The sequence below is a fragment of the Trachymyrmex septentrionalis genome, unplaced genomic scaffold, assembly GCF_001594115.1.
Source record: "Trachymyrmex septentrionalis isolate Tsep2-gDNA-1 unplaced genomic scaffold, Tsep1.0 scaffold63, whole genome shotgun sequence".
Taxonomy (NCBI): domain Eukaryota; kingdom Metazoa; phylum Arthropoda; class Insecta; order Hymenoptera; family Formicidae; genus Trachymyrmex; species Trachymyrmex septentrionalis.
In genome coordinates, this window is record NW_017305811.1 from 770794 (window position 1) to 797395 (window position 26602).

General features: G+C 39.3%; 1 protein-coding gene and 1 long non-coding RNA gene across 4 annotated transcripts in view; one reads left to right on the forward strand and one right to left on the reverse strand.

Moving 5' to 3' along the window:
• Positions 1 to 497, forward strand: LOC108753042. The gene is made up of 2 exons (XR_001939590.1): positions 1 to 31; positions 128 to 497. It is a non-coding gene; the product is annotated as an uncharacterized LOC108753042 (long non-coding RNA).
• A 4999-nt stretch (positions 498 to 5496) lies between these two features.
• LOC108753041 (protein bric-a-brac 1-like) overlaps positions 5497 to 26602 on the reverse strand; it is a 340929-nt gene continuing 319823 nt past the window's right edge. The window contains exons 3-6 of one of the 3 annotated variants that reach the window (XM_018494372.1): positions 15305 to 15482; positions 13036 to 13121; positions 9972 to 10211; positions 5497 to 8581 (exon numbers count right to left, since the gene is read on the reverse strand). In XM_018494372.1, coding sequence (XP_018349874.1) covers positions 8064 to 8581; positions 9972 to 10211; positions 13036 to 13121; positions 15305 to 15482 — 1022 coding nt within the window. In that variant the 3' untranslated portion in view covers positions 5497 to 8063. Of the gene's footprint in view, positions 8582 to 9971; positions 10212 to 13035; positions 13122 to 15304; positions 15486 to 22409; positions 22972 to 26602 lie in introns of those variants that run through there. The other 2 variants (XM_018494371.1, XM_018494373.1) reach the window with 2 other exon arrangements.

The following is a 26602-nucleotide window of genomic DNA, read 5'->3' on the forward strand; positions in this document are numbered from 1 at the left end:
TAGGTAGGTAGGTAGGTAGGTAGGTAGGTAGGTAGGTAGGTAGGTAGATAGGTAGGTAGGTAGGTAGGTAAGTAGGTAGGTGGGTGGGTGGGTGGGTGGGTGGATGGATGGATAGGTAGGTAGATAGGTAGGTAGGTAGGTAGGTAATGTAAGTTGCTTACTTCACTATATATAGGGTGTATTTATAAGTATAGCATACCTCGGTAGAACGTCATCTTACGAGCTAATCGGTAATAAATAAAAGTTGGGCTCGGGATCGGCCTTGGGGGAGGATCTAGGGCGGGTGGAGGAGGGGCAGGGAGAGGGGGAGAACGCATTTAATAATGGGCGAACGATTTTGCGTTTCTGCGTCCGTGACTGAAACAAATCGTGCGCGACGCAGTACGTTCTCACACGCTTTTTTTTCGAAGTAAATCGGGAACGAACGTCGTTTCACGAGTCACGGCTACATCTCGTGCGCGTTAAATCACGCGTTGCTTTATCTCAATATAATCTATCGGTACGGGCGACTTATCCAAAACTGAATTGGGCTACCTACTGAAAAGAAATACTTGCGTGTGTGTTCGCTTTTTCCTTTTTTTTCCTTAAAGGCAAAAAATAAAATACGATAGTAACTCTATAAAATATTGCCGTTCGCCATTGTCATCGCACACAATTAGTGCGACGAGCGCGCTTATAATCGATATAATAACGATTCCGCCGGTCACTGTCTCGATTAAACCATCGAAGACTATGCTTTCAATATTCCACATACGACGGACACGTGAAAGAATAAATTCCTAAATTATTAACATATAATTGTCTTCTATAGATACGTTCCTTCTGACAAGTTTTTAAATTATATTCGTAAATATGATCTCTACTAGAAATTTGTCGTTTTAAATAAATTTCTTAACTATGATTATAAATACAGTGCTTATTGGATTTGTCGTTCTCCACTTTAAAATTATAATCGTAAATACTTGCTTAAATATCTTAAACTCTTAAATAGCTCTAACACAAGGCTTCTCGTATCCGTCGTACAAATAAGAAGATAGTCCTCCATCGTGAGTGAATTAAGAAAAGAATTGTCGAAACGTGCGATCGTAGACTGTGCGGGAAAATATACGGTCTTGCCCGGGAAATTATTCGAAAGATTTCTAGTTGCGGCAAGAGAGAGAAATAATTTTAAAGCTTATTAAATCATCATATTCGGTTAATCTCAAGTACATTTCGCACGTTTTTACTTCCGTGACCGAATCGAGACAACGCCGAGGAGGCTCGCGAGCTCACCGACAACTCGGCGTGTGGCGAGGCTATAAGAAATGCTTTCGAGAAGGAAGCGATCTCAGCTTTCCCATCGAAAGACGCCTGTGTCCGACATGGTTCGCTCCGCACCTCCGATGCGGAAGAGGATCGAAATAAAATCCGGATTTCTTAGGCTACATAAATGGGAGTCTCAACGAGAACTCCTCGAGAAGAAATAAATTATGTTACACGTTACAATGATAACGAATCTTTGCCGTACATGCTGCTCCTCCTCTATTTACAATAAAGACAAACAATCTCGTATGTCTCTTCGTTTTCTCGGCTTCTTGGAGGTGTCCTCTGTATGCATTTTGTGTATGTTTTGTGTGTGTGTGTGTGTGTGTGTGTGTGTGTGTGTGTGTGTGTGTGTATTATTCGTGTCACAGCGTAATCGCATTTCCGCGTGTATATGTGTATACATACGTGTTACTCGGGCTCGTGTGCGATTAAATAATCGGGCTCTGAAAGGTGTGCGATTCTATTGCTCGACTAATAGTTCTCGCGAAAATGAAAAGATGCCACATCTAAGTTGTCCCTTAAACGTTAACTATAGTAGAGAAACGGAAACGCGGCGTGTATCGTCCTCGCGTGGCCCCGACGACGCGGAAGAACTCGGCTCGGCGCGATCGCGCGTTTCCTGAATTCTCCTCTGACGAGACCGGGTCCAGCACGATCGCGCCCCAGCTTGAACCCCCCTTTCAGTCTTAGGGAAAACGCCGTCGTTGGCCGCGCGTCCTGTAAACTAGTCGTAAATCGTATGTACGGAAACTACTTATGTTCTGTTTATAGTTGGCTGTCGCTGTTCGCTGTGCAATTCGCTTTTCTCGCAGATTTTTATTTTTTTTCTTTCACCATTCAACACCGCGGCAATAACAACGATCAAAGGAAAGATTTCACACGTGCGTGGAACGAAAGCCCTCGTCGATCGGTTTCTGCATGCGTGTGATCTGAAACTCTTGGATTGCGTCTCACATATCGATGATCACATACCAATATCTCGCGAAATAGATTTACAATTTTACAGATTTTCCTTAAAAAAGGACCGGATTTTCTACTTGTTTTATTAAACTTAGCTGAGCTATCCCGATTTTTTTAAATCATCTTATGCCCACTTCTACCGATGTAAATAATTAACCTTGATCTCAGGTTTAATTCAATAATCTTTTTATGTTTTTCTAATTCGAAGAATTAGAAAAAATAAAGAGTAAACCGAGATTCATCTATATTCTGATCTTGATAGAAATAGTCCATTTCCTTTGCTCGCTTCAGTTTTCTTCGTTTATGTCCATTTTTATCAATGTAGATTTATTTTACTCTCAATTTAACTTACTTTCCATTTTTTCCTAGTCCTAAGAATCAGAAAAAGATAAAAAAGAAATAATTAAACCGAGATTGAAATCAATCTACATTGATAGAAATCGACGTAAAAGAAGAAAAGGAAAAGCGACGAAATATTCGAAGCGTTTATCGATAAACGAGACACGCATCCGCGAGCTGAAAATGAATTAGCTTGCTCACTAAGGTAGCGCCAGAGTCACGCATGTCCGTTTTGTATGTCGACCCGATAAAAAAAAAATACCTCCTACAAGCTACTGTCAGCTTCCTCGATTCTAAAGTCTCCAAGCCTTTTAGTTCGCCTAGTGCAAAATTCTGCCCGTGAACTTTTGTTTCGTCCTCGACGACGTTCGGAAAAAAAGAACCGCGGCTTCTCTATCTTTATCTCTCTCTCTCTTTCGCTCGCGCGCTCTCTCGCTCTTTCTCTCTTTTTCGCAATAAACGCACTCAGCCTCAGTATAATCCTACAGCGTCAATATATCAATTTTTTATATATATATATATATATATATTTATATATATATAATATACTTTTTTCTCATATATATATTCACTTTGTGTTCTATATCAATAATAGCGTATTAGATACTTTTTGTTCACTTATGTCTTAGGTATGTAATATAGGTATATTCTTTTTTTTTTCATCATCTGTTCACAGATACATATATGTATATATCAAAATGTGGAAACGAAAGGGTCCTCTCGAAATAGCCGTTCTCCGTTCGGTCGGTCAGCTGTTCCGCTTTCATTTTTTTTCCCTATACTCTTTCCCTCCTACCTAAAATGCGTCGACTTTATTTGCTTTGCCGGGAAACTAAAAAGGAAAACATTTCGAGAATATGCCATTCAGGGTATTACCTGTGTGGATTGATCCAAAACACAAATTTTGTCGGGTAGTTTGTTGCTTCGGACATTCACTCTGACACGCACACAAAAGTTCGTAGATACGTTGCGATAATTCGACATAAGAGGATTCGCCGGTTAATTGAACATCTCTCTTATTGCGCGACTGCGTTTTTCTTTTCGAAACAATTAGAACTGAAAGTCTCGAAAGGGGGAGATTTTTCCTCCCCGCAAATAGTTCAGGAATCGGACGGTAGACAAATTTTATATCGAAAAATGCTGCGACTCTTGTAAATTTATATCAACCGCCGTATTTGTGTCAATTTAGGTTTACAGATTAGACTTCATTTGAGAATAGGTCAAATTAAATATTGAAAAAAAAAATGACACGTTCCGTTATATTTACAACGCTGATTATAATTGAAATTTAAAAAAATCTCTCGAGATTTGAAGCAAATAAAAATAGAAAACAGTAGGCGGACTACAGGAACATGGAAAGATTCTCGGATAGCAAGCTGATGTGAAAATCAAAATTAGAAATGTACCGAATATCTGAGAAGACCGGTATCCGATCTTATCCGGCAATATATAATATACATCCGGCTGTAATTTTATATTGAAAGTTCGCGTCATTGTTACAGAATCCTATTCTTTTCAGCTGAACTTTTTTTGCTCACCTTTCCTTTTTCTTTTCACATTGGGGAGATAAAGAAAATTATTATCGCTATTTTTCCCTTGTTTTTTTTTTTCTTCTAACTATAATAGAATAGAGAAATTATACGGATATCCGGTATAAATAATATCCGGTATTTGGCCAGATTATCCTACCGGATATCTGACTGGATATCCGGAAATTTTACGATTCTTACGGTTTTTACATCTCTAATCAAGATGATAAATAATGTCAGCTTACTAGATTTCCTTGACGAAACTATCAGTTTTTGAGTCACATCGTCCGCTTTAATCGGAAATAAAATTGATCTACACCGCTGAGTATCATGGAGAAAATGAAATCAACTCGAAGAAAGCGAAGTGTCAAACTTACGCACCGTATCTACAAACATGATCACACGAGTAATGCATTCAGCAGAATTTCGAATGACTTTTCTCGTCGCTTAGTCAAGTGGTCACGGTCTACGGGACACTTAAATTTTTTTTTTTGGAAGGCACTTACTACTTTTTTTCTTTTTATACAGTATTTAATTTTAAACTTTTCCGCATTCGCTCTCTCTCTCTCTCTCTCTCTCTCTCTCTCTCTCTCTCTCTCTCTCTCTTCCCCACGCTCTCGCGACCTCGCGTATATTCTTCCTTTCTCTCGTTTTTCTTTCTCTCCTTCCTCTTGCACCTGGAATTTTTTTTCGCGATTCGGCTTGCGCTTCTCTAAATTTCGACTGCCCGCGCAACCCTTCTTTTTTCCTCCCCTCTTTCATTCTTCGTTTTTAACCCATCTCGCACGTCTCGCGCGAATTTACGTTTGAACACATTAATGCCTAAATGGTAAATAGAATTCGCGCTTTCCGAATTTCACGCCGAAATGAAAAACGTGGTCGATTGAAGTCTCGCAACGCGTATACTAATAATAAATCGCCGCGCCGTCCGCGTGTCGCCTCGCGACACCGTCGCGTTTTCGCACAAAAGTCGTTTGTATCAAGAATAACGTGTTACTTTTTCTTCCCCTTTATTTTTTGACTTGCCTGATGTTTTGTCACTCCCTCATATACGTGCTACTACGATCGCGCGATCCTTTCTTCTCTCTCTCTTTTCCTTACCTTCTTTACCGATAATATTCTGGCTGCATGAGCGTGGTGCGAGAATCAATTTTTTTTCTTTCTGCGATTTTTTTACCCTCTCTTCCGTAAAGTTTTCCAGACAAACGGATAACACGGATGGCTCGTTTCGCCAAAAGCCTCGTACGAGCAAAAGCGAAAAGCGATGATCTTTCCCTTTCACCGAAGGCCACTTCGAATTTTTTTTTTTTTATACTTTTTACACTTACAAGGAGTCTCTTTCTCTCTCTCTCTCTCTCTCTCTCTCTCTCTCTCTCTCTCTCTCTCTCACTCTCACTCGCATTCTCTCGCACTCTTCCTCTTTCTCTCTCCCGAACCAGCGTGCCGATGTTAGGAAATCTCAGAAAATTTCGATGAGATACATATTTAGAATTAAATTATTTGAAAAATTACGGTTCGTTTATAGCTGGTGGAAGATATAAATGATCAAATGAGGATCTTCATATTAACACTATCGAAAGGTGATACTTAGCGGCGAATCAAAACCGAATTGGATCGAATTTAGTACAGACGATCAATTACAAAGTCCAATAAATTTTAATCATGTACAATTTCGCTCTATTTGGTTGACGTTATAATAAAAATTGTCTGCTTGTTAGTGACAGTGGTCAAATGAAGGATCTTCGTATTAGCAGCACCATCGAAATGCGATACTTTGCAGTAATCAAGTCTAAAACTCTGCGGATTCTGAATTTAGCAAAGATGATTATAATTACAATCTCCAATAAATTGTATTAGTGCATAATTCCGCTCTCGATTTTGCACAGTAGATATTAAAATACCTCCATCATTTTCAGTGGTCGGCACAGCTCGTTCATCGATTGTCGAGGACTTGGAGATCCCTTTGCGAAATCACGCGCGACGTGTGTAAAATTTTGAAAAATAGCACGATCTTTCGAAAAAAGAACACGTATACGAGCTTTTCTTTCAAATCCATTTGCACCTTCGTCCGTATACTCAGTCCGTTCACACTCGTGTTCACGCACGCACGCACGCACGCACGCATGCAGATTCGTATATTCAGACTTTCGCAATCTCGCATTGATGCACAGACACTCGTGGTCGCCGAACTCACCGAAATTTCGACACGGTCTGTCGTGTCGAGCCACAGTTTCTCGTCTCTAATCCCTAAACCTTATAATTTTTATACTTGGCATACCCCAAATATGGCAGGAAGGCAATCATTATACTTAACAACTTTATAGCGATCATCTCGGCCTAGAGTGTGCTCGCTTTATAAGCCATTGAATTTGTTTTCTCCATTTCTAAATACTTTGTCGTACCTTTTTTTCCCTCTCTTTCGCTTTCTCTCTCCCTCTCTCTCTTTCGCTCTTTAATTTCTTTTCTTTTTTGCTCGTTTGCTTGCTTGGTAGACAATCATAGTGAATTTTGTACATCTCCCTTACCTATCGAGCTTACATCGGTGACGTCGCTTACTGCCTGGCGTCAAAAGTGATAGTATTCTTGCACAAAGCGTCGCGGATGAAATTGAGATTTTTTGTTTTGTTTCGAAGAGATTCATAGATAAAGGCAAGACTCATCTTTGAGATGTTTGATACGTTAAAAAAAATGTTTCTATCGATAGATTTATATAAGTAATTGAAGACCAGATCTGTTTTTTCCCTAAAAGCAAGATTTACGTTCTTAGAATAATTTATACAGAAATAGAAAATGAGAGTTCGCGATCTTTGTAATTTATTTTACTTTCGCGATCTCTATAATTTATTTTACTTTCACGTTATATATATATATATATGTATATACTAATAAGAAAAACCTTATTTTATAGTCTTAAAATAATTTCAAGCAACTCTCTTTTGCGACACCTAAAAATTAGGAGTGTATCACAAACTGATCCATGACACGTTGTGTAAGGACTCGATAATACAACGTGCAGCTTTGTTCGAGGCGGCTTATTTTTCTCATCTCGATACCCGTCTCGAATAGTCAATCATTCGGCAGTAGGCGACCCCTTACGAGTTATTATACATTTGGCATTAAAAGTACAGTTATTCGTATAATGCGTAGGTATAAATTTCGAGTGTGTATCTTGTTATGTACGGCGCGCGCTCGTGTATCCATGTGTGAGTGTATGTATATCCATACGTGTGCGCGTGTGTGTAACGTGTGGGGGTTTTTTTTTTACCTTTATTACATGTACATAGTCTGTACGACACGACGATGACACGACTATCTAGATTGGAAAAAGGTGGCGGCGCGCTCGCGAGGCGCCGGCGACCTAGTATAGCTATAGTATGTTTGCTAGAAGAAGGTTTTTATTCTCTTTCGCTCTCTCTCCTTTCCTCCGTTTCTGCTTTTCCGCTGTCGAAGGTTCCGACCGAGCGATCCTCGTCTAGGACGGTCCACTACCGTTCGATCGTTCTTCCCCGGAGCTGAGAGCCCAGGCGAGAAATTCTCGACACTCTAGCTTATCTCGTCCGCACTCGTGTGTCTCCGTCAGTTTATTATTTTTTTTTTTTTTCTTTTGATTGTAAGCCTCTCTTTTTCTCTAATATCCCTCTAAGATTTTCGTATGCACAATACATCGCGCGCTCGCGTATAACGTTCGGAGTCGCGTTTATATATATTATAAACTCCTGCGAGAATGGAGGTGAAGTGAATCGGACAGTGCTCGATTCTTCGCGAGAAGTCTATCGGCTCGCATCACCGGTCCTCGGCCGCTGACGGCCTCGAAGAGAAAGAGATCCTCCTCGGGGTCATCGACGCACCTCGTCCTTCCACGGCCGACGATCCCGTAGGAGCTGATGTAGTCGTCTCTCCTCCTCGTTCCGCAGCCACCATAATGACTTACTATTCGCAGCGCGAGTCCGTGAGCGGTTCAAGCTTCACCGGGATCTTGTCCTTGTCCTTAAGACCGTGGGGGCTCTTCACCAGATCGGCGATGTCCTCCTGGAAGAGATTCTCCGGACGTGGACTGACAAAGCTCCGTGCCGGCTTGTACGTCATGCCGCTCACGCCGATGCCGACTTCCACGCTACTGGGTATGTGGCCCGCTGGATCCATCAGCGGACCCAACGGGCTCGCCAGGGGACTCTCCAACGGACTCTCGGGCGGTCCACCCGAACCCGGGCTCGCCAGGCCGAGATTCAATGGCGAATTGCCGTTGTTGTTGCCGGCGCTATTGCTGCTGCCGACCAGGCCACTCGCGTTGCTCGTATTATTGTTGTTGTGGTGCTGGCTAGCCTGCATCGCCGCTTGTAGATTTGACGACAGACTGGTAGACAGACTCGTCGACAGGTTCGTCGCCATCATATCGTGTTGCTGCGAATGCGCCGCTGCCACCATGCTGCACATCTGATGTCGCAAACCTGATGGATATCGAAATTAATGTAGAGAAATCTCGACAGGATAAGTAAAATTGTTTTTAGAGAGAAAGATTAGCACATTTTTTTCAGAATTTCGATATTAAGAAATATGAGGTCTCCTTTAAACTTTCTGATACATTTCGAATACCTTTCGAAAAGGGGGCTTTTAAATATAAATATAGAATTTGAATTTTCTCTCAGCAAAGATCCCAGGAATATTAGCACTTTTTTTTCATTTTTAACAAAAATAAAAACTTGCAGATTTTTAAATATATAAATGCGAAAAAGTCTAAACATAAAATATCCTAAAGTTTATTATTTTGCGAGCGTTCCGTAAAATTGAGACTCTCGGAATCGCACAGACGTAATAAATAATATTATATAATATTACTATTACAATTATACGTAAATATAACGTAATGTACACGTATAGATGATTCTTAAGTTTTTTAAAAAATTTTTAAGGGTTTATTCCTCACATATTAATTCAAGATGAAAACTTTATATAATCAGATGTCTAAAGCGACTGAGTTAGCATAGAATTCAAAGTTTGAAAGCAAAATTATATTTTTCCACAAATTTTAAAAATTACACGGGTTATCGTTGAAATATAATACAAAATTTAATCAAAATAATCCAACAGATTTTCGAAATTTTTGAAAAAAAAAAAAAAAAAAAAAAAACGAGATTTTCTTTAATTCTAACTCTGGACTTCAATACAGATATTCTTAGAGAAAATCAAGAGCTAAAGTGTGCAGTATCAGACTGTGAAACACGATACATATTTTCTTTAATCATTCAGTAGGAATGCATGTTCATGTTTGACGTTAATTTTTACTTATTTTAGTGTGTACATTCACCCTCTGAAATATCGACATGTTTTATTTATGAATCACTCTGTACACGCGTGTGTGACTACGTACTTTATAGTTCATTACTATTATTATATATTATTACGTAACATTACTTTTATTATTAGTAATAGCGAGGGGGCTAATCACTTAATGTAATCGAGAGACAGACTCTCCGAAATCATTATAAAATTCATATGAAATTCCCATGTGTTCCGATAATTACACGTGCAATCACGAGAAATCATTGTGCAATATTAGATAAAATGGTTTACGTTACCAAATGACTTCATATGTAGTGAAGAAAATTATTTGTAATGAGATGAAATTGTATGAAATCAAATGAAATCGTGTAATCTGTGAAATAATATTTCAGCTAGTGGTTATCCCCTCGAGTAATAGATTACGTTTATGGAATGCATTTCAACGAAACGGTCAAGTATCTCAATCCGCCTCGCATGGCACGTAAAGCATCAATCATTGATCTCGGGAAAAGCAAGGTGGAAAAGAAGGGGGGAAAAATGAGAAAAATCCGATGTTACCTTGAGCGACTGCCGCGACCGCAGCCGCAGCTGCCGCGCCCGGACTGACTGCGCCTTCCGGGCCGTTGCAAGCCGCGTAATTCGCCAGGCTGGGGTACATCGTGGTCGGCTCCTCCTTGACGATGTGTGGCGAGTGCCCGTCGCGGAATACCACCGCGCGAATCACACCGCGGATATGCTCGTCTGGCCAGACACCCAGCAGAATCCTCTGCGGTCGTCCTCGTCCCTTCGGGCGCAAATCTACGGAAGAGAAGGTAGATGAGTAAAGGAAAAGAGGGCGATGAAGAGGAAGAATTCATTTCACTGCAAATCGGTTCTGTGATTGTGCATGTGGTCGTGATAGTTGCCCGTCGCTACTCGTTTTCTCGCGTTGATGCTTCTTCGAGAACCGCGAGAATAATCGTGTCTCGTAATCTCTCTCGGCATGGAATTAAAATTAAATAGATTTGAGGAAGAACGAGGACGAGAGATTTTTATGTGACATTCGTGGAATCATTGGAGTTTATTAATGAAAAAATCTCCGTGAGACTTTAGCTGCGCTAAAGCAAGACAATTCAAAACGACAATTGTTAAAAAACTTTTTTTTTTTACATTTTTCGTTTGTTTATTAGAATAAAAGGTGGTAATGTAGAACCCTGCTCTGTGCTACTATTTTAAATGAACTCCACTCTCAAAATTCTGTTATAATTAATATCTCTTGCAAAAATTTTAACTTGTTCTTGGATATCGTAGTTGTGAAATAATCCCTATCACGATCGGCGCGACCTTTTTTTGTTGATAATTGATGTTTTCTTATTACGAGGTATATTAAAGTTTTTTGTATGATATTCTATATTACGTTTAACATTGCTTAAAGTTCATAAGTAATAAATTTAGACCCTAAATTAAATAGTAAGGTGCTGTTCTTCTATTTTGAGAAGATAAGTAAGTTTGAATAATTTTCGGACATAATTAACTGTAAATTTTATTAATTAATTCTATTAATTAATATTGGATCTTAAGTAGACTCCGGGATTGATTTTTAATGAAGAAGAACATTACAGGGTGTTGTTTTACGTTAAAAATCTTTGTGATTATCATTTTAAAATTAATCATTTTAAATTTTAAGAAATCCTTAAAGAGATATCTGTGAAGCGAGAAAGAAGCTGCTCGTTATAAATATTCTCGAAGGCAAGATCAACACAAGAGCATTGCTCGAAAAACGTATTCATGAAAAGAACTTCTGAATCTGATAATATCTCAATATATTCAGAATTCAAGTTATTTGGACTTCCCATGAAGTCTAAATAAACTTGAAGAATCTAAATTCTGTAAAAATATTGAGAGACTCATTTTATAATCATATTCAGATAGTCTCATTATATAATGTTTCTTTTCATTTAAATAATATTTTGTGAACTGTCTTAATAATTTCAAGTGTGTTTTATACATAAACTTAGATTTAAAAATTATCGTTTGCGATCATTGATTTAAAACATAACTAAATAACTATATAATTAAACAAATAAAAAAATACACACGAAAAATAAAAGGAGGATACATATATTACCACCTTTTTTCCCCAATTAATTAATCAAGAATATTTTTCCTTTTTCAAAACTCGACTATTGTGTGTGTGTGTGAATCATAAAAAAAAAATTTATCTGAGTTTCTCTCATTTGAATGGCAATTAGAAATACGAAGTTGGGAATATAAAATTGACTTTTATCTATTGAACTGTTCTACGTCTCAAAACTAGTTGAGTTCCTCAGCAGAAACACGACTATAAATACGAGCTTTAATGATACGTTTGATCAGTGTTTACTGGACGTTACATGCTAATGACGCGTACCTAAAGGTTACTGTTAGATATTAAGTCCGGTCATAATTGCACGATGTAATTGCGGCTTTTACGAACGTAATTGACTTTTCAAGCTCATTCTTCTGCCGATTCAATGCCGTTTATCAACTATTTACAATTAGCCACACCGTCGCGGTTCATTATACGAGTTGCGTGATGGACCAAGGTTTTTTAAGAACGTTTTAAGAGCCACGATGTTGAACGCGTAAAATTTCAAGCTCGTTTCGGGTTTACCAAGTAAATCATGAAGGGATAAAATGTATCTTTTTTATATTTTGAAGCATAAGCGTAAATTTTCTGTCACAATTCTTCTTTCCAAAGCAGAAATTCTACATAAATTTTTCAACTGTTCTCTTTGTAATGTACGCCATTCGTATTTTGACGCTTGGCGTTATAATAATCTGGTCCATTTCGATTCTATTCGATCGGCATTAATCTCGCCTTCGTCAATGAGAAATATATTGTTAATAAACTATCTACGTATAGTGAATGCCAAAAGTTCCTACAGGAGAGACTTTTTTTTACAAAAAGTTTTTCGTTTTTATTATAAAGATAATATTTCAATTATTACATATCTTTTAATATAATTTTGAAAAATTTCTTTTATTCTTTCTTAATAAATTACTAATTAATGTTTACTTTCGAAAACTAAGATTTTTTTCCCGAGGATCTCTCTCCTATACGAATACTTTGTGCAATCATTATCAATTCTTCAGTCGTCTTTCTTGACACGATACGTGTCATTCGTATCGCGGTTCTCGATATTTCCATTGTTACAATAATCCGCTGCGTCTCGATCCGGTTGTTGGCATTGTTTCTACTCTCATCCTTGAGAGACGCAATGGGTGCATTCAGCGGATTCAACAATCGAGTGAGTGCTCGCTGTAGTTATTGGTGTATTCTTCTAGATTGTCCAATCAGACGTTTAGATTTAGAAAAATACATTAATATAGCAGCGAGCTCGCTCTACTGTTGAGTCTGCTGAATACACCCATTGGCCGCGTTCAGCGGATTAGAAAAAAACTAATCAATGAGCTCTCAGTGATTCTTTAATGTAATTGGTTTTTGTTCTTCGCTAGAACTGAGTGTGGGAACTAATCATATTAAAGATTCACTAAGCACTTCATTGATCAGTTTTCTCTGCAAACGCAACGATTGTTGATCGAGGAGCGAAGGGGATGATTTTCAGAGGATACTAAAAAAACAGAGGCAACTAATACTTACCGGCCCCGCCGTCGGCGCTAGGACCCAGCATGTTGTGTACTCGATTTGCGTACAGGACAAACGTCGGGTAGGGGATATCGTATTTCCTGAAAGGTAGAGAAGAGGGATACAATTATAATTTGTAGCTTATAATTATAATCAACATAATTTATAGCTTTGCTCGGCTCCACCACGTATCTTACATCGCATTACGTTACGTACTCTTAATTAACTTTAGCTATTCTATTCCCGCTTGTTCGTATTTTAATGCTATTTTATGTGTTTATCCCGTTTCATTACGTAATTTCATTTTAATTTATATTAATTTTATTATACCGACGGAGAATGAAAGATTCAACGGAACATATTTGAATGCATGACGATGGAAATTATGCAATCTCTCGAAATTATGCAATCGCGTGGGGAATAGGTACCGGCGCGATGACGTTGTGCATTTAACGAAGTAACGTAGAACTCTTCGCGAGAAGCAACGCGAGAAAATCGCTTGTCTCGCACTTGGGTCTGCGCGTGTGATTATTGTCGCATATTCCGTCGTCTCTCGTTTGTCCGTATAAAAAAATATGTCGTAACGTTGAAATATATCGAGAGATTAAATTAAAACAAGTAGCCTCTTGCAGATCAAATAGAAATTTATGAAATGGCATAGTAGAGTCGTGTTGCGCCGGCGGGAAGCATTTGGAAAGCATTATAGATCGTCGAATCGATTATCGTAAAAATTATCGCTCGCAGCTCGTAAAATCGTGCTTTATGGAGTCGCTTTGTACGCGAATTAAAAGAAATCCCTTTAACAGCGGGTCGACGTTGTTACGCAAACGTGATACTGGCTTTACGACGTCAGCCGCGCAAATGATTTTAAAGCAAGCCACTTTGAGCGGAGTAGATCGGATGATTATTTAGCATGATTCAAGTACGGAGATAAGGTACGCTTGATGCAGGATAATTTCCAGGAATTTTTCATTGCGTAATAACCCGGCTCTATTGTACGCGCCGCATCATAAGACATTTATATAACAATTTTAACTATTTACCCGATACATTGCGTGAGTTGGCGCGCACGGAGGAAACAACGGCATACAATATTTATCTTTTACGTATCAATTATTAACGTTATAGAAGAACACGCTACCGCGGGCGCGGGACGAACTCTTGGGATGAGCAATTAAAATAATTCTTTAATTTTTATATTAACGCATTTCATCATTCTCGGTGTTAATATTAAATGATACGCACCAAAGTTTTATGCAACTGCGCGTGGAATATATTATTAATTTTATTATTGGTTCCATCGCGCGGATACACACGGATGGTGTACCCGTCGTATATACGGAAAATGATTGCGAGTAAATTAATTATTTTTGCAATATACATCGGAGACATTTCGATATATTTTTTAAGTTGACGCGTTTTATATCAGCCGGTATTAATATATTACATGTAATATAGTGAAAAAGTGCAATTAAATGAGATAAATAATTTTTACAAAACAGCGTTGGACGTTGGAATATTTTTAAGATTAATATGTTGTATCGATTAGTATTAATATTACATGAATTCGATGGCCCGTAATACGGACTATTTATTTTTGCTGCAGTATTTTTTAACGCGATTTTTTTCTTTCAAATAAATGTCTTATTACGTTCTGGGCAATTAATGAGATATATAAAGACATGATATTGTAAGTACGTTATAAAATATTTAATAATATATTTCGAAAAATTAACGATTCAATGCTATATAACGATTAACATTGAGCATTGTCGAAAATTTGTAATTCTGAGCGTTGACCTAAGATGAGTCGACATTTATTGCACGTTTTAAAAGTTAGCAGAATAAAAATGAGCACAATAAATTTTTTATACAAATAAAAATATTAAATTTGAATTGATTCTGTTCATATTTTGTTCCGCTCTCTAATTAATAAAACGTACTATTCAATATCTTAAATTCCTTTTTCTATCTGTATTTCTAGTATTAATGTATTGAAAAGAATACTAAATTCTAATAAATCATTTGAATTGAACGCCAACTAAATATTTATTAAATATAAAGATATATTTATTTGGTGCAAGAAAAAACATTAATTTGATTTAACAATTATTTCTTTTATTAAATAAATATTTATTTACTGTAAAGTAAATACTCAATTGGCATATGTTCAAATAAATATATTTATTTACATTTAGGACATTTTTTTCTTAGTGTGCATTAAAATATTTTTAAAAAGGACAAAATTAGTAAAAGTGGTGTTGGCTGTTTGAAAAAACAGTACCTTGCCGCTTGGCTGAGGGAGAGTCCTTCCTTCAGCACGCTGAAGATCGCCTCCGCCATAGTCTCTGGCCGCCAAGACTTGAGGGGTCCACGTTCCCGGAAGCGCAGATTGTGCACCAGACTCTGGTTGGTGTTCCAGCACTTCTGCCACATGGACTGCAGCTGATACTGGTAGCTGTCTGCTAGTAAACGCCCCCCGTGGAAAAGAGAAAACACAGAAAAGCAGCTATTAGTCGAGGCGATCGACCAGTTGAAGAGCGGGAGGAGGAAGGAAATCAAGGGGGAGGGCAAGAGATTCAGGGTGAATAAATGTTCTCATTATTGCATGATTCTTTTATTAATCGATCGTCCATCACGCGCTCGTCTAACATGCGTTCAGTTGACGAGCGAATTCTCGTGAAAAGCCCTCGATCCGACTTGCGGTCGATCCATCGAGCGGGATCGAAATGGAGGGGGGAAAATGAATCGCGTTGTCGCGCAAACGATTCACTGCAAGTTTCACGTCGAATCGATATCCGCTCGTCTCGATGCACATAGGTGCATCTGCCGTTTATACCTTGAACGTGGGCGGAGTCACCTAGAAAACGGCGCTTAAGAAAGACAGGTATGTCGTATAGTGTGTGTATGTGTGTTCACGAGTGTGGTAAAGTAAATCTAAGGAATTCGTCTTTCTAGGTGAAACCCAAATATCGATTGTATTGCCGTTCGCCGTACAATCGTTACAGAACATTAGAGAATCGCCGTTAAATAAAAGCGCATTGCGGTTAACGTCAACGCATGTCACACATTAATGCTACTTAACATTAAACCTTTTCTTACTTAATGTTAAACACGAACAAAGAATTATTGCGTTCGCGCAGGGGATTCTATAAAGTGTAGAAACAGGGAATGTACTTTAGAGCACGTCTCAACTTAAGAAATCGGGAACGCATCGTAAACGTCTCGTATAAAGTAACCCGCAAACCGCTTTAGAACACACATCCTGGTTATCGCTGGTTATGAAAACACATTCATTTATATCCCGGAGTAACTTGAACTCCTTATTACTCTTTCCTTTATCAACGAAATAAAATGTTGAAGTAAAAAATATCAAATCAAATACAATTCCACTTAAATCATCCGACTTCTCGTCTGGTGTTATATAACGTGGAAACATAATAACTCGATTAATTCACTTATAATTGCTTTATTATAATATCGTCAATCAGACGGCTCGCAATAAAGAGTACACGTCACTTGGCGCCGATATATCACATGCTATTATAACGCATTAGAGTCTCTCCTTGACGGGCGACTATTTTTCAGCGTCGCGTGTGGAAAAATTTATCAAATAAGAGAATCATGATCGATCGGTGAGAAATTGGTGACGCAAAAAGAGCGGGGGACCTAAGGCGAAATAACGGGTGAAAGAAAACGGCCCGGCGCGGCGACACATTTACAGTTGACTTCCGCCGTTCGCGTACGGCACGTATGACCGGCCTCAATTCGCAACAATTATTTCATAGTTAACTTATTGGGTCTAATTAAGCCTTCTAACCAATTTGACAATTAATACAATTCATCGGTAAAACGCGGGCGCGCGCGCGCGCGACTAGTCTAGACTATTTTTAGACCCGCGTTCTCGCGGCGCATTCGACGCCAAATCTCCGCTTCGTGTTATAATACCGTTCAAATGTCCGACAAACGAGGTGACAATATCTGGTGACTTGAACCACACAGCTGCGTTTAATCCTTCGGAACTGACCTAATTGAGTCTATTGGATCCATTCTATTATATATTTTACGTTACATCTATAAATTTACATTATTCGTCATTAACGCGCTCCGTCCGCGATTCAAGTTTTGGTGAAAAAAGTAAAATTTCACTCTCAAATTTCTTCCATATTTTTGTAACTTTTACCGAATAGAAAGGTACTGCTAAGATTTCGTTTCAATAACATAATATAAGTTGTAAACTATTTGATAATGTGTAGTAAAAAATGTTAAAGATCGCAGACGGAGGTTAAATAATAAATTTAGTATTTATTCTTTTTTTATACGAATTATATATATTATTTTCATTCCTTCAATCAATGCTTTCTCATTGGCATTATATTAAACGAGTCTCGTAGGCCTACAGCATCAGTAATACAGACTTTGTGTCAGTGTTACAGACTTTGACATCGGTTCCGACGAATTAACGGCTGAATTACGTGCGATCAATTTTACTCATATTATCTTTTATCTATGAAGGCACTAAGTACTATTTTCTTCTTTCGTAATCACTCATCGCTTTGAGCGATGCACGCAGTCGCTAACGGAGTCGAAAGCAAAGACTTTCACGCTTCGACCGTGGAAGAGATTCTAGTGTGACAGCCTCTTTCATGTGGAACGGCATAGCGCAATATGTCGCTCTTTCATTCATGTCACGCGTTCAATGAAAGACCTTACGCAACGTCTTGTTGTTGTTTGGGATCTGGTCCAAGTCTCTTATCAATGCACCGGAGGGGAATCGTCCAACCGCTCGCGGATACCGCGAAATTACAATCTTGCGCGGAGTAGCACCGTCGTCGTAACGCTGTGGTTTACGGCCCCGCCGTGAGATATCTCTCGCCCTACCTTTACTTTACTTTCGATTTACTTTATCGGGGGAATGCCGCGCGCGCACGCCTATTTTAATACCGTTCATTCACACTTCATTCTCTCGCCTCTCGCACTTCCCGCTCTCTCTCTCTCTCTCTCCCTCCTCACGTTTGCAAGCGCGCCTCGCTTACCGCTCCGGCGTGTCGCACTTTTAGCGGACGCGCGATAACACCGGTATAATATTACATCGTTCTCGCCAGGATTCAATTAACGCGCCGCTCGTAAATACGCGGGCTGCAAGTCGCCCCCCCGGGGGCGACGATCGACGATAATGTGACGCGAGAAGTGCGCCAACGCCGGTCGTCGTCGTCGTCGAAGGAGAAGGCGTTTCCCCTCCCCCCCCCTCCTTTTCACGAGCTCCGAGCAAGTTTGCGGACGTGAACGATAACGTAAAGTCCCTGAGATGCGAACGAAAGGTACGTTTGGATGACCCGTGGCGGAATTATTTCGATCTACGCTCGTTACACGCTCGTTCTTTACCCGTAAGATGATGTGATAATATTAATAAGAGTAGCAGAATTTTGTTTAGAGAGTTACATCTTAAAATCTCCGACCGAAAACTCTCTCTCTCTCTCTCTCTCTCTCTCTCTCCGAGTCTTTATCGGATGAAGTTAGCGGCGTTGCGTTCTTCCCGGAGAAAAGCCGAGCGAATGGCTTTTGACGTTAATTACCACGTGTTGATAATTGCTGGATATTAGTTGCTTATTGCTGGCGACGCCCGGCGTGTACACGTCCGTCGCAGTCAATAATTGCCGCAAAAAGTCGGCTAAAGCGTACTCCTGTTAACGTCCTGTTCTCCGCGCGCGTAATTGAGTCGTTCTTTTTCGCCCCGAGCACACCGATACTGATAAAAATATCGTGCCCGCCGTTCTGTCCCGCGGCACGCTCTCGTGATGATGGTAGTATAATCTAATATCACTCCTCTTGTCGTCGCGCTGTCAAGTATTGCGCGTCATGGAATGAGATTTTTTTTTTTTTTTCGCAAACGAAAAGCTAAACGCACGAGGAAGATATGCCCGCCTAAAAGTTTTCACCGTCAACTATTTCGAGGCTAATGTTTATTCAGAGTGTTGTCACATCGATTGTGGATCCCAGACTGAAAGAAAAATGTTTGATACTTTTTTGTGATAATCTCACGGTAAAATAATTATAAGTTAGGAGCTCTCCCATTTTTGTAATTATTATAGTACTACAAAATGTTAGTACGAATAACATGGCTGTGTTGAAGGGAAAAAGTAGCTTTGCAAACGTTGAAATTCATCGATATAGTTGATTTATCCGTTGGAGAAACGAAAATGAACTGTAAATTTATAATTATTTTCATGACCATTTATCGTTTGATGTATAAAACTATAAATATATTTATTCTTGCTAACATTAGTAGTAACAACTATAAAAAAAAAAAAAAAAAAAAAAACAATGAAGCTCCTAACTATTTCACCATCGATTATAATCACAAATACTAATACTTTTCTCCCAGTGCAGCTCGCAATTACAACGAATTCGATTTTGGTTTAATCGCACGAGCGGAATTGTGCGTATTTGTAAAATATGCTGCGCGTGTTATTTTTAACGAACGAATTTTTGTATCAGCTAGGTCGAATAACGATCTCCCGTTTTATCACGATTTAACGTAATACGTTACTTGAGTCGCGTGTCGGCAAATTCAGAGCCGATATATATTTAGATGTATGCCTCTCTTTTATACGGTTCGCCGCTTTGCTCCACTTTCGTTACGTTTATCCGCGACTATTCCTTTTGCGCGTTACGTCCGTACTATTTATATTGCCATTAAATAACTAGCATAGCCGCGCGACCATTGCAACTTATAATAATATTGCGTTCGCGCGTTATTATACGCGGTACGTGCTGTGGAAACATTTTTGTTCGTTGATTGAATATTTATCGCTCCACTACAAGTAGATCGACTTTCGCAAGTAGGCGGCATACTTCCTTCATCCATTTGCTCTCCTCACGTTCCTAAATCGTCTAATCTTTCTTAGCTTCGAACAATGCCTCGCTTTAACAGGGGGAACGGATGTGTGCTCGTTTCATAAACGCGATTATCCATTAGGCTGATTTGGAATGTTAGCAGAAAACGCTCGCTCTTTCTTACAAGAGAATCGCCTTTCTCTCCTCGCCATGATAGCCTAATACGCTAGAGATAATTATCTCTCGCAAGTTATTGTCGGTAGCGAAAAGACCCCGAGTATACAAGGTGCGTAACATGGCAACGCTAATAACTTAAACAAATGTTTCCACTAATAATAAACTCGTAGAAAATATATATATATCTAGTTACGACAATATCGTGAGCATCGACAACGATCTCGGTGATAATTTGGTCCCGTCGAGTCGGAATATACACATTGTGATCGGAAAGTATGTACAAATTGTAGTACATGCGAAGAAACCGAGTGTATACCTCGGCCTTATACAGTCAGAGAAAAATGTAGCAGCTATTATAAAGCTGACAAACTACACAATACGTTCAATATGTTGAATTAATATACATAGTTGAATAATTATACGATAAAACAGTTTATTCAACCATATACATATATTTTACACACACACACACACAAACACATATATATATATATATGTGTGTGTGTATGTATGTATATATATAATATATATATAATAATTACCCTTATACAAGTCATCTTATTGCCATCTTATTGCCATTATCTTTTCCTCTGAGTGTATGTTCGTCGATTAAATTACGTGGAAGACGGAGATGAGTGGAAGGCACTAAAGTCATTTACACACTAAATCATTTCCAAGTATGATTTGCAAGAAAGCGCTCTCGAAATTGATGCGACACGTTCGAAAAGACGTTTCTGCGACGCTATTTCCTTTTCTCAATTCGCAATGAAATTTCCGTTATTATAACTTTCAGGTCATGATAGATTAACGCGTTACACTTTTGTTACAATTAATTATGAAAATTTTTCAGCTTAACGTCGAACGCATCTCCATCCCTGTCTCTCGCTCTCTTTTAGTATAAATATTTCCCGCGTGCGTTCTCAATATGAATCGAGTTATCCGCAAATAAATTAACGTGAAGTCCTTTTATTGTATAATATGTCATGGAAATTCTATTACTTCAGAAGCGCTGGAGAACCGAGGGAAAAAGGATCGGAGAATATTGTCGCGAGGGAATAACCGCGCTAATCGCCGTTGATGCAATCGATTCTGATGGATATTAAATTTAATCGAACGTAGACATTTTTTGCCGATTAAAGTCCCCGCCCGATTTTACCGCGTTATCATTTCGCGCGGGCACGCGACGCGGACGCGGCGTTCGATTTTCAATTAGCAGGCAAATTCTTCCCGCGACCTTGCTTGTGCAGCGATTTTCCGCGTTGAAGTCTACGGATTGCGCGTCGATTGTCGGTACCGTGCGGCGCATGCTCCGGAGGAATCATACAAGTGGATCAAAAAAGAAAAGAAAAAAGGAAGACAGAGAGAGAGAGAGAGAGAGAGAAGGATAGCGATCGCGAACGTGTTCGAACGTGTCCAGTATTTGAGGATGTTTCATCAAATGTTTCTTTTTTTTTATTTTTTTTTTATTTCGACCCTTATTAAGGATATTTCCTGTAATCAAAGCTTTGAAAAAAGTAGATTTAAAGATATCGCATTTAATCTCGATACACAATCGAACGCAACATCGCGCAGTGCCGTCTCTTATTAGAACGCGCCGGTCACCTTTAAAACATATCGTTTTTTTTTTTTTTTTTTACGATCCAAGAATGCGAATGCATCTCCGACCCGAGAGGCGAATAAAGGTTGCATGGCGCGTCGTGTCGCGTGCGACGGCATGCCGCTCGAAATCCGACTGAACTTACTGTATTCCCTTTGCCTTAATGTCGTCTGAATGAACTCGTTGTCTCTCTGGGACATTAAATTTTCCACATTTTTCTCCATTTCTCATCCGCAAGGCAAAAGGACTACCGCCGCATTCTCGGCTGACGAGTCTCGCAGTCGCGGGACAATCGGGAGGAAGACACGGCGGAATACCACGTTGGATTACACTTTTGCGCAATTCTACTTAATCCTTCGGATTAAGCTGAAACGCCAAAATTTGTAACACAGTTACTAGGCCTGTAAGATCAATTTGATTTATATTAATTAAAAGGCATTAATTAATCTCGAAAATGCCACGAAAAACATGAATATTAATAAGAATACAAATTTGCAAAGGTAACATGAGGAAAACTGAACTGTTCGACATTTATAGAGCTTTATAATCAAGTGGGTCGAATACATTTCCGAAGGATCAATAAGAATCAACGCGTCCGTCCGAAAAGATCGAGCATTCACCGGAATCGGAAAAAAAGAGACGACGAAGCAAATTTTGTTTACTAATCGTTTCATAGGTAGACGAAATTGTCGCGAATATTATATCTGTGCGCGACAGGAAAATTAAGAGAATAGTATCGATATAAGTCAAATTCAACGCGTTGGTCGAAACGCACACGAAATCTGGAACGTATAAAAGATTACTAACGAAGATTGATTTATTCTCTAACGAAGGCTTTTGCAGAACCATGTTTCTCCGCGATCAATTTTTGGGCATTCGATGGACCGGCGGACGTTAAGAGGAATCGGCACCGTTCTCGTTTTCGTCGTTGATGTAGAGCGAGACTATCGAGTGCTTCTTGCAAAAGGCCCACCACCAGCGGAAGCCCGACAGTCCGGTGAACATAAAGCCGGGGTCGTGCTTCCGCCTGAGACGCTCGACGAAGTTCAGTATCGCGTTTAGGGACTTCTTCGTGCGACGATTGTATGGACTGACGCTGATATCGCAGCAGAATTCTAGCACCGCCGTTTCCTCGCTCGGATCGAGGGCGGTTTCTTCGAGAATCATCATCCTCTTGGACTTGCCGAGGATGTTGTCGTAGAGAGTGCCCTTCGGGATGCCATACTTGGTCGATGCCTGGGTGAAGCGCATCTTCTGGGTCACCACGGCCTCGATCGCTTCCTGGAGATCGTGTCGCGTCCACGTGGGCGCCTTCAGCTTCAGCAGGGTCGTATAGTCAGCTAGAAAATAGTCAGCGGTTTCTTTTCGACTTTCCTCGTTTCTCGTCTTTTAATGTTTCGCTTTATTTTCGTTGAGAACCGCGCGGAAAAGCCGCACCTAGAGAAGATTGAAAATCGCGCACACCTCGATGAAGCTTCCTCCCTCTTTTATCTCTTACAACAACTTTCTCTTTCTTCTGCGTTATTCTATATATTCGGGTGTCTTTAGCATGGACATCCGATAGAACAGCAGGTGGAGTTTGTTTGTTATATAAGAGAAGATGATAAATTTGTCAATATTTATGAAAGGTTTAGAAGACATGCTGAGTGGATCTTTTAGAGTGGATCGTAAAGATTCGTGAAGCAAAATACAGTTAATATTGCAAGTGCGAAAACAAAAGTTATGAAGGAGTTAGCGATAAATAAAAAGCTTTTTAGCTCTAGGAAGAGAATAGGAAACGAAAGACGAAGTATATACTGTGATACTTTGCGGAATGCACGTAATTAAGGATTGGAAATTATATATATTATATATAATTTATAATTAAAAATTATCAATATTGCTGTGCTATTTTTTTACAGTACAGACTAAATAAGTGATTAACGCAGCTTGCTAATGAAAAGAAAGCACGAAACCTGGGAGGTGGCAAGTAAACGAAAATAGAAGCAGAATATAAACGGTGAAGCACTCGCGAGTAAAAATATATCGCACCGAGTACGAATTTTACGAGGCTCTCAAGATTCATTCGTCCTGAGTAAGCAATCAAAATAATTTACCAACGCTAAAACGGAGGAGGTGGCAGCGGCGGCGACTTAAAAAGAGCGTCGCGGCATTCGAGAGAGGGATCCCTTTCCGAACATTGAATCCTTACGAAGTAACAAAACTCCGTTGACTTCAAGCGATCGGCTTATCGAATTGAAACACGCCGATTTAATTGATCATTTTTCATCTGTCGCTATCGTAATTATCGATAATTATACGGTGCAATTATTATAATTGCGCTGTAATTATCCCTTTAGTCGTGCGTTAACCAGTGCGTTGCCGATCAGCTCGAAGCGAAAGAGAGCCGGGCGAGAAGACGAGGGCAGGAACAAAAGGGAGAAGCGGGAACTGCGGGCCACTGTGTGGTCCACAGAGCGCGTCACACCCACGCGTGTTAGCAGCAGTTAACGTCACTCATGTCGGCCGGGCGATTTATGCGGTGCCGCGTCGCCCCCCGCGCCCGATTTCTGCTTCGCAGACCGCGCGCGCAATTGCGCAGGAAGAAATTTAACGTCGTTATAATTATCGCGTTATCGCGGACGGGAAATGATGGTAGGTCTCTCTTCGCGACAAGCCAGATTTTATTTTACTCCCTCTCTCTCTCTCTCGTCGCGGTATGAGTTTCGCACGTTTTGTAAATTAATTAAACGGTATTTCCAGCGCGGATCTGTCACTTCCCCGTATATAGATGGATATTTTAAGCACCATCGCTGAAAACTGCTTAATATACACACCGTTTCGGCACGAGGGAAAATCGGGGGAGGGAAAAAAAATGAAAAAAAAAAAAAAATGAAAAAAAAAAAAACCCGCAAGTCGCTTTTTCTTTCAGCATAACATTGCATAGAAATATGAATAATCTCGTTTTCGTGTGCGAATTGATCGTCCCACAACCGCCGCGCCGGGAATGATAGCCAGTGAATCATAAAAAAAAAAAAAAAAAGAAAGGAAAAAAAATCGCCACGTATCGCGTGTAATGGCGTCGTGGCTAAATCCGGGCTGGAAATAATCGCGTCGAATAATATTATCATACAATAGCGTTTTGCCACGCGGTACACGTGCAACCTGTAGTTTTGCGGAGCATTTTCTCTCGGATTGGCAAATCGTCGTTCACCAGGCGGACAATCGCGGCTAATCGAACAATCGTGCTTAGGCAATTGCGTCCTCAAAAGGCGCGTAGATTAAATATATTAATCTGATTACCGAGTCGCCTCATTGATTGGGACGTAGGTATATCGTCGTGAGGAATTCTCAATCTTTCAGTTTACGGCGACAAATCCATGATCCACGTCCATTGAAAGCACGAAGGTTTCTTTCTCTCTTAATTAATAAACATTTTTTTCGAAAACTTTAACGCTCCACCGGCCGAATTGAATTTTTAAGGCAAGTATCTCCAAATTTAATGATTATAGATACAAATTCGAAAATAATTTTGTTAGATTATCAAAATAATTAAGTAGGAATACTCAAATTGGTTGCTATAACGTCAAAAAACTTTTTTGCAGCACTAACTCGTACTTGACTTTCTTGTTTATTATTATTTTGATAATCCAACAAAATTATTTTCAGATTTGTATCTAGCTGTCTATGCCTAAATTTGTAGATACTTCAGTAAAGTCGTTCTTCTCGTGTATATAGTAAAAATCCATTGTTAAAATTTTCACAAGAATTTTTTTTAGATTTTTATCCAGTTTGGAACAATATAAAAATATGCACTGAAGCTCAAATTACTGACAGAAAGTGCAAAATTCCATATATGACTGATAGGGTTAAAATATTTCTGCAACTAAGACGTAGAAATAGCGCACTTTTAACTGTTCAAGTCCCTCGAAATGGATATTGTCTAAAGAATGAAAGTACGTGTTTTTTTGTAACGTCATTACTTTTTATCGTTACTTTATTATAATAACGATTTGATAATGACGTTGCGAATTTTTTAGGCGTCTGGTAACGACAATACCAGAAGTCGAAAAGTCAATTGTTACTTGTAATAAACAAGTCACTCGATATTGAAAAAAGAAACTCGTTTGTAACGAGTTACTTTCGTTACTTGTAATGCATTACACATAACAAATTTTTTTTTCCAGTAAATAATGCGTAATGACAGTTACTTTTTTTTAAAGTCACTTTCCCAATCCTAGCACAATCTTAGCGTTTAGTTAATTATTGTTACAATTACAAAAGTTGCAACGTCATTATCAAATCGTTGCCATAAAAAGTGACGGTAATAATTACTATACTTTCGATCCCTGTTACTGTCAACAAGAAAATGATATCGGGTAAGGGTATTTAATCTTCGAAATTTTAAATTACCCATTTTTCCGTGGTAAACCCCGAGCGAAAGCGGAGACCCGATGTTCGCTTTAAGAAACGTTCTCGTCGTGGACGAGAAAAGCGCGGAATAAATAAGCGCGATCGTTAAAAGAAGCAAACAGCCGGCGGCAGCGGCCGCGTCTCATGGGAAGTCAAGGAGTAATCGAAGAAAATGATTTAAGCGAACTGAGAGGGGAATATGCGCCTACGCACGCATTCGGTATACGCTTGAACACGCACGCACGCACGCCGCACGCACGCACGGCACCGGGGATCAATTCGAGACGCATATTGCGACGTTTATGTGCGTTTATGCGCGTTTACGCTCGAGCGTACGTACTATGGCAAATCAGGGCTCGCAGACGAAGAATACGACTGGGAAAATTATTTAAACCCGCATTTGAGCAACTATAAAGTTTTCATGGACTGAGAGAAAAGTATTTGCGATTATAATTGGCTGATAAAACAATTATGGTTAGGAATTTATTACTGCTGTAATATTAGTAATAATAATTCTAATTATTTATTTATTCGCGGTTGCCAACTATAATATATATATATATATATATATTTAAATTT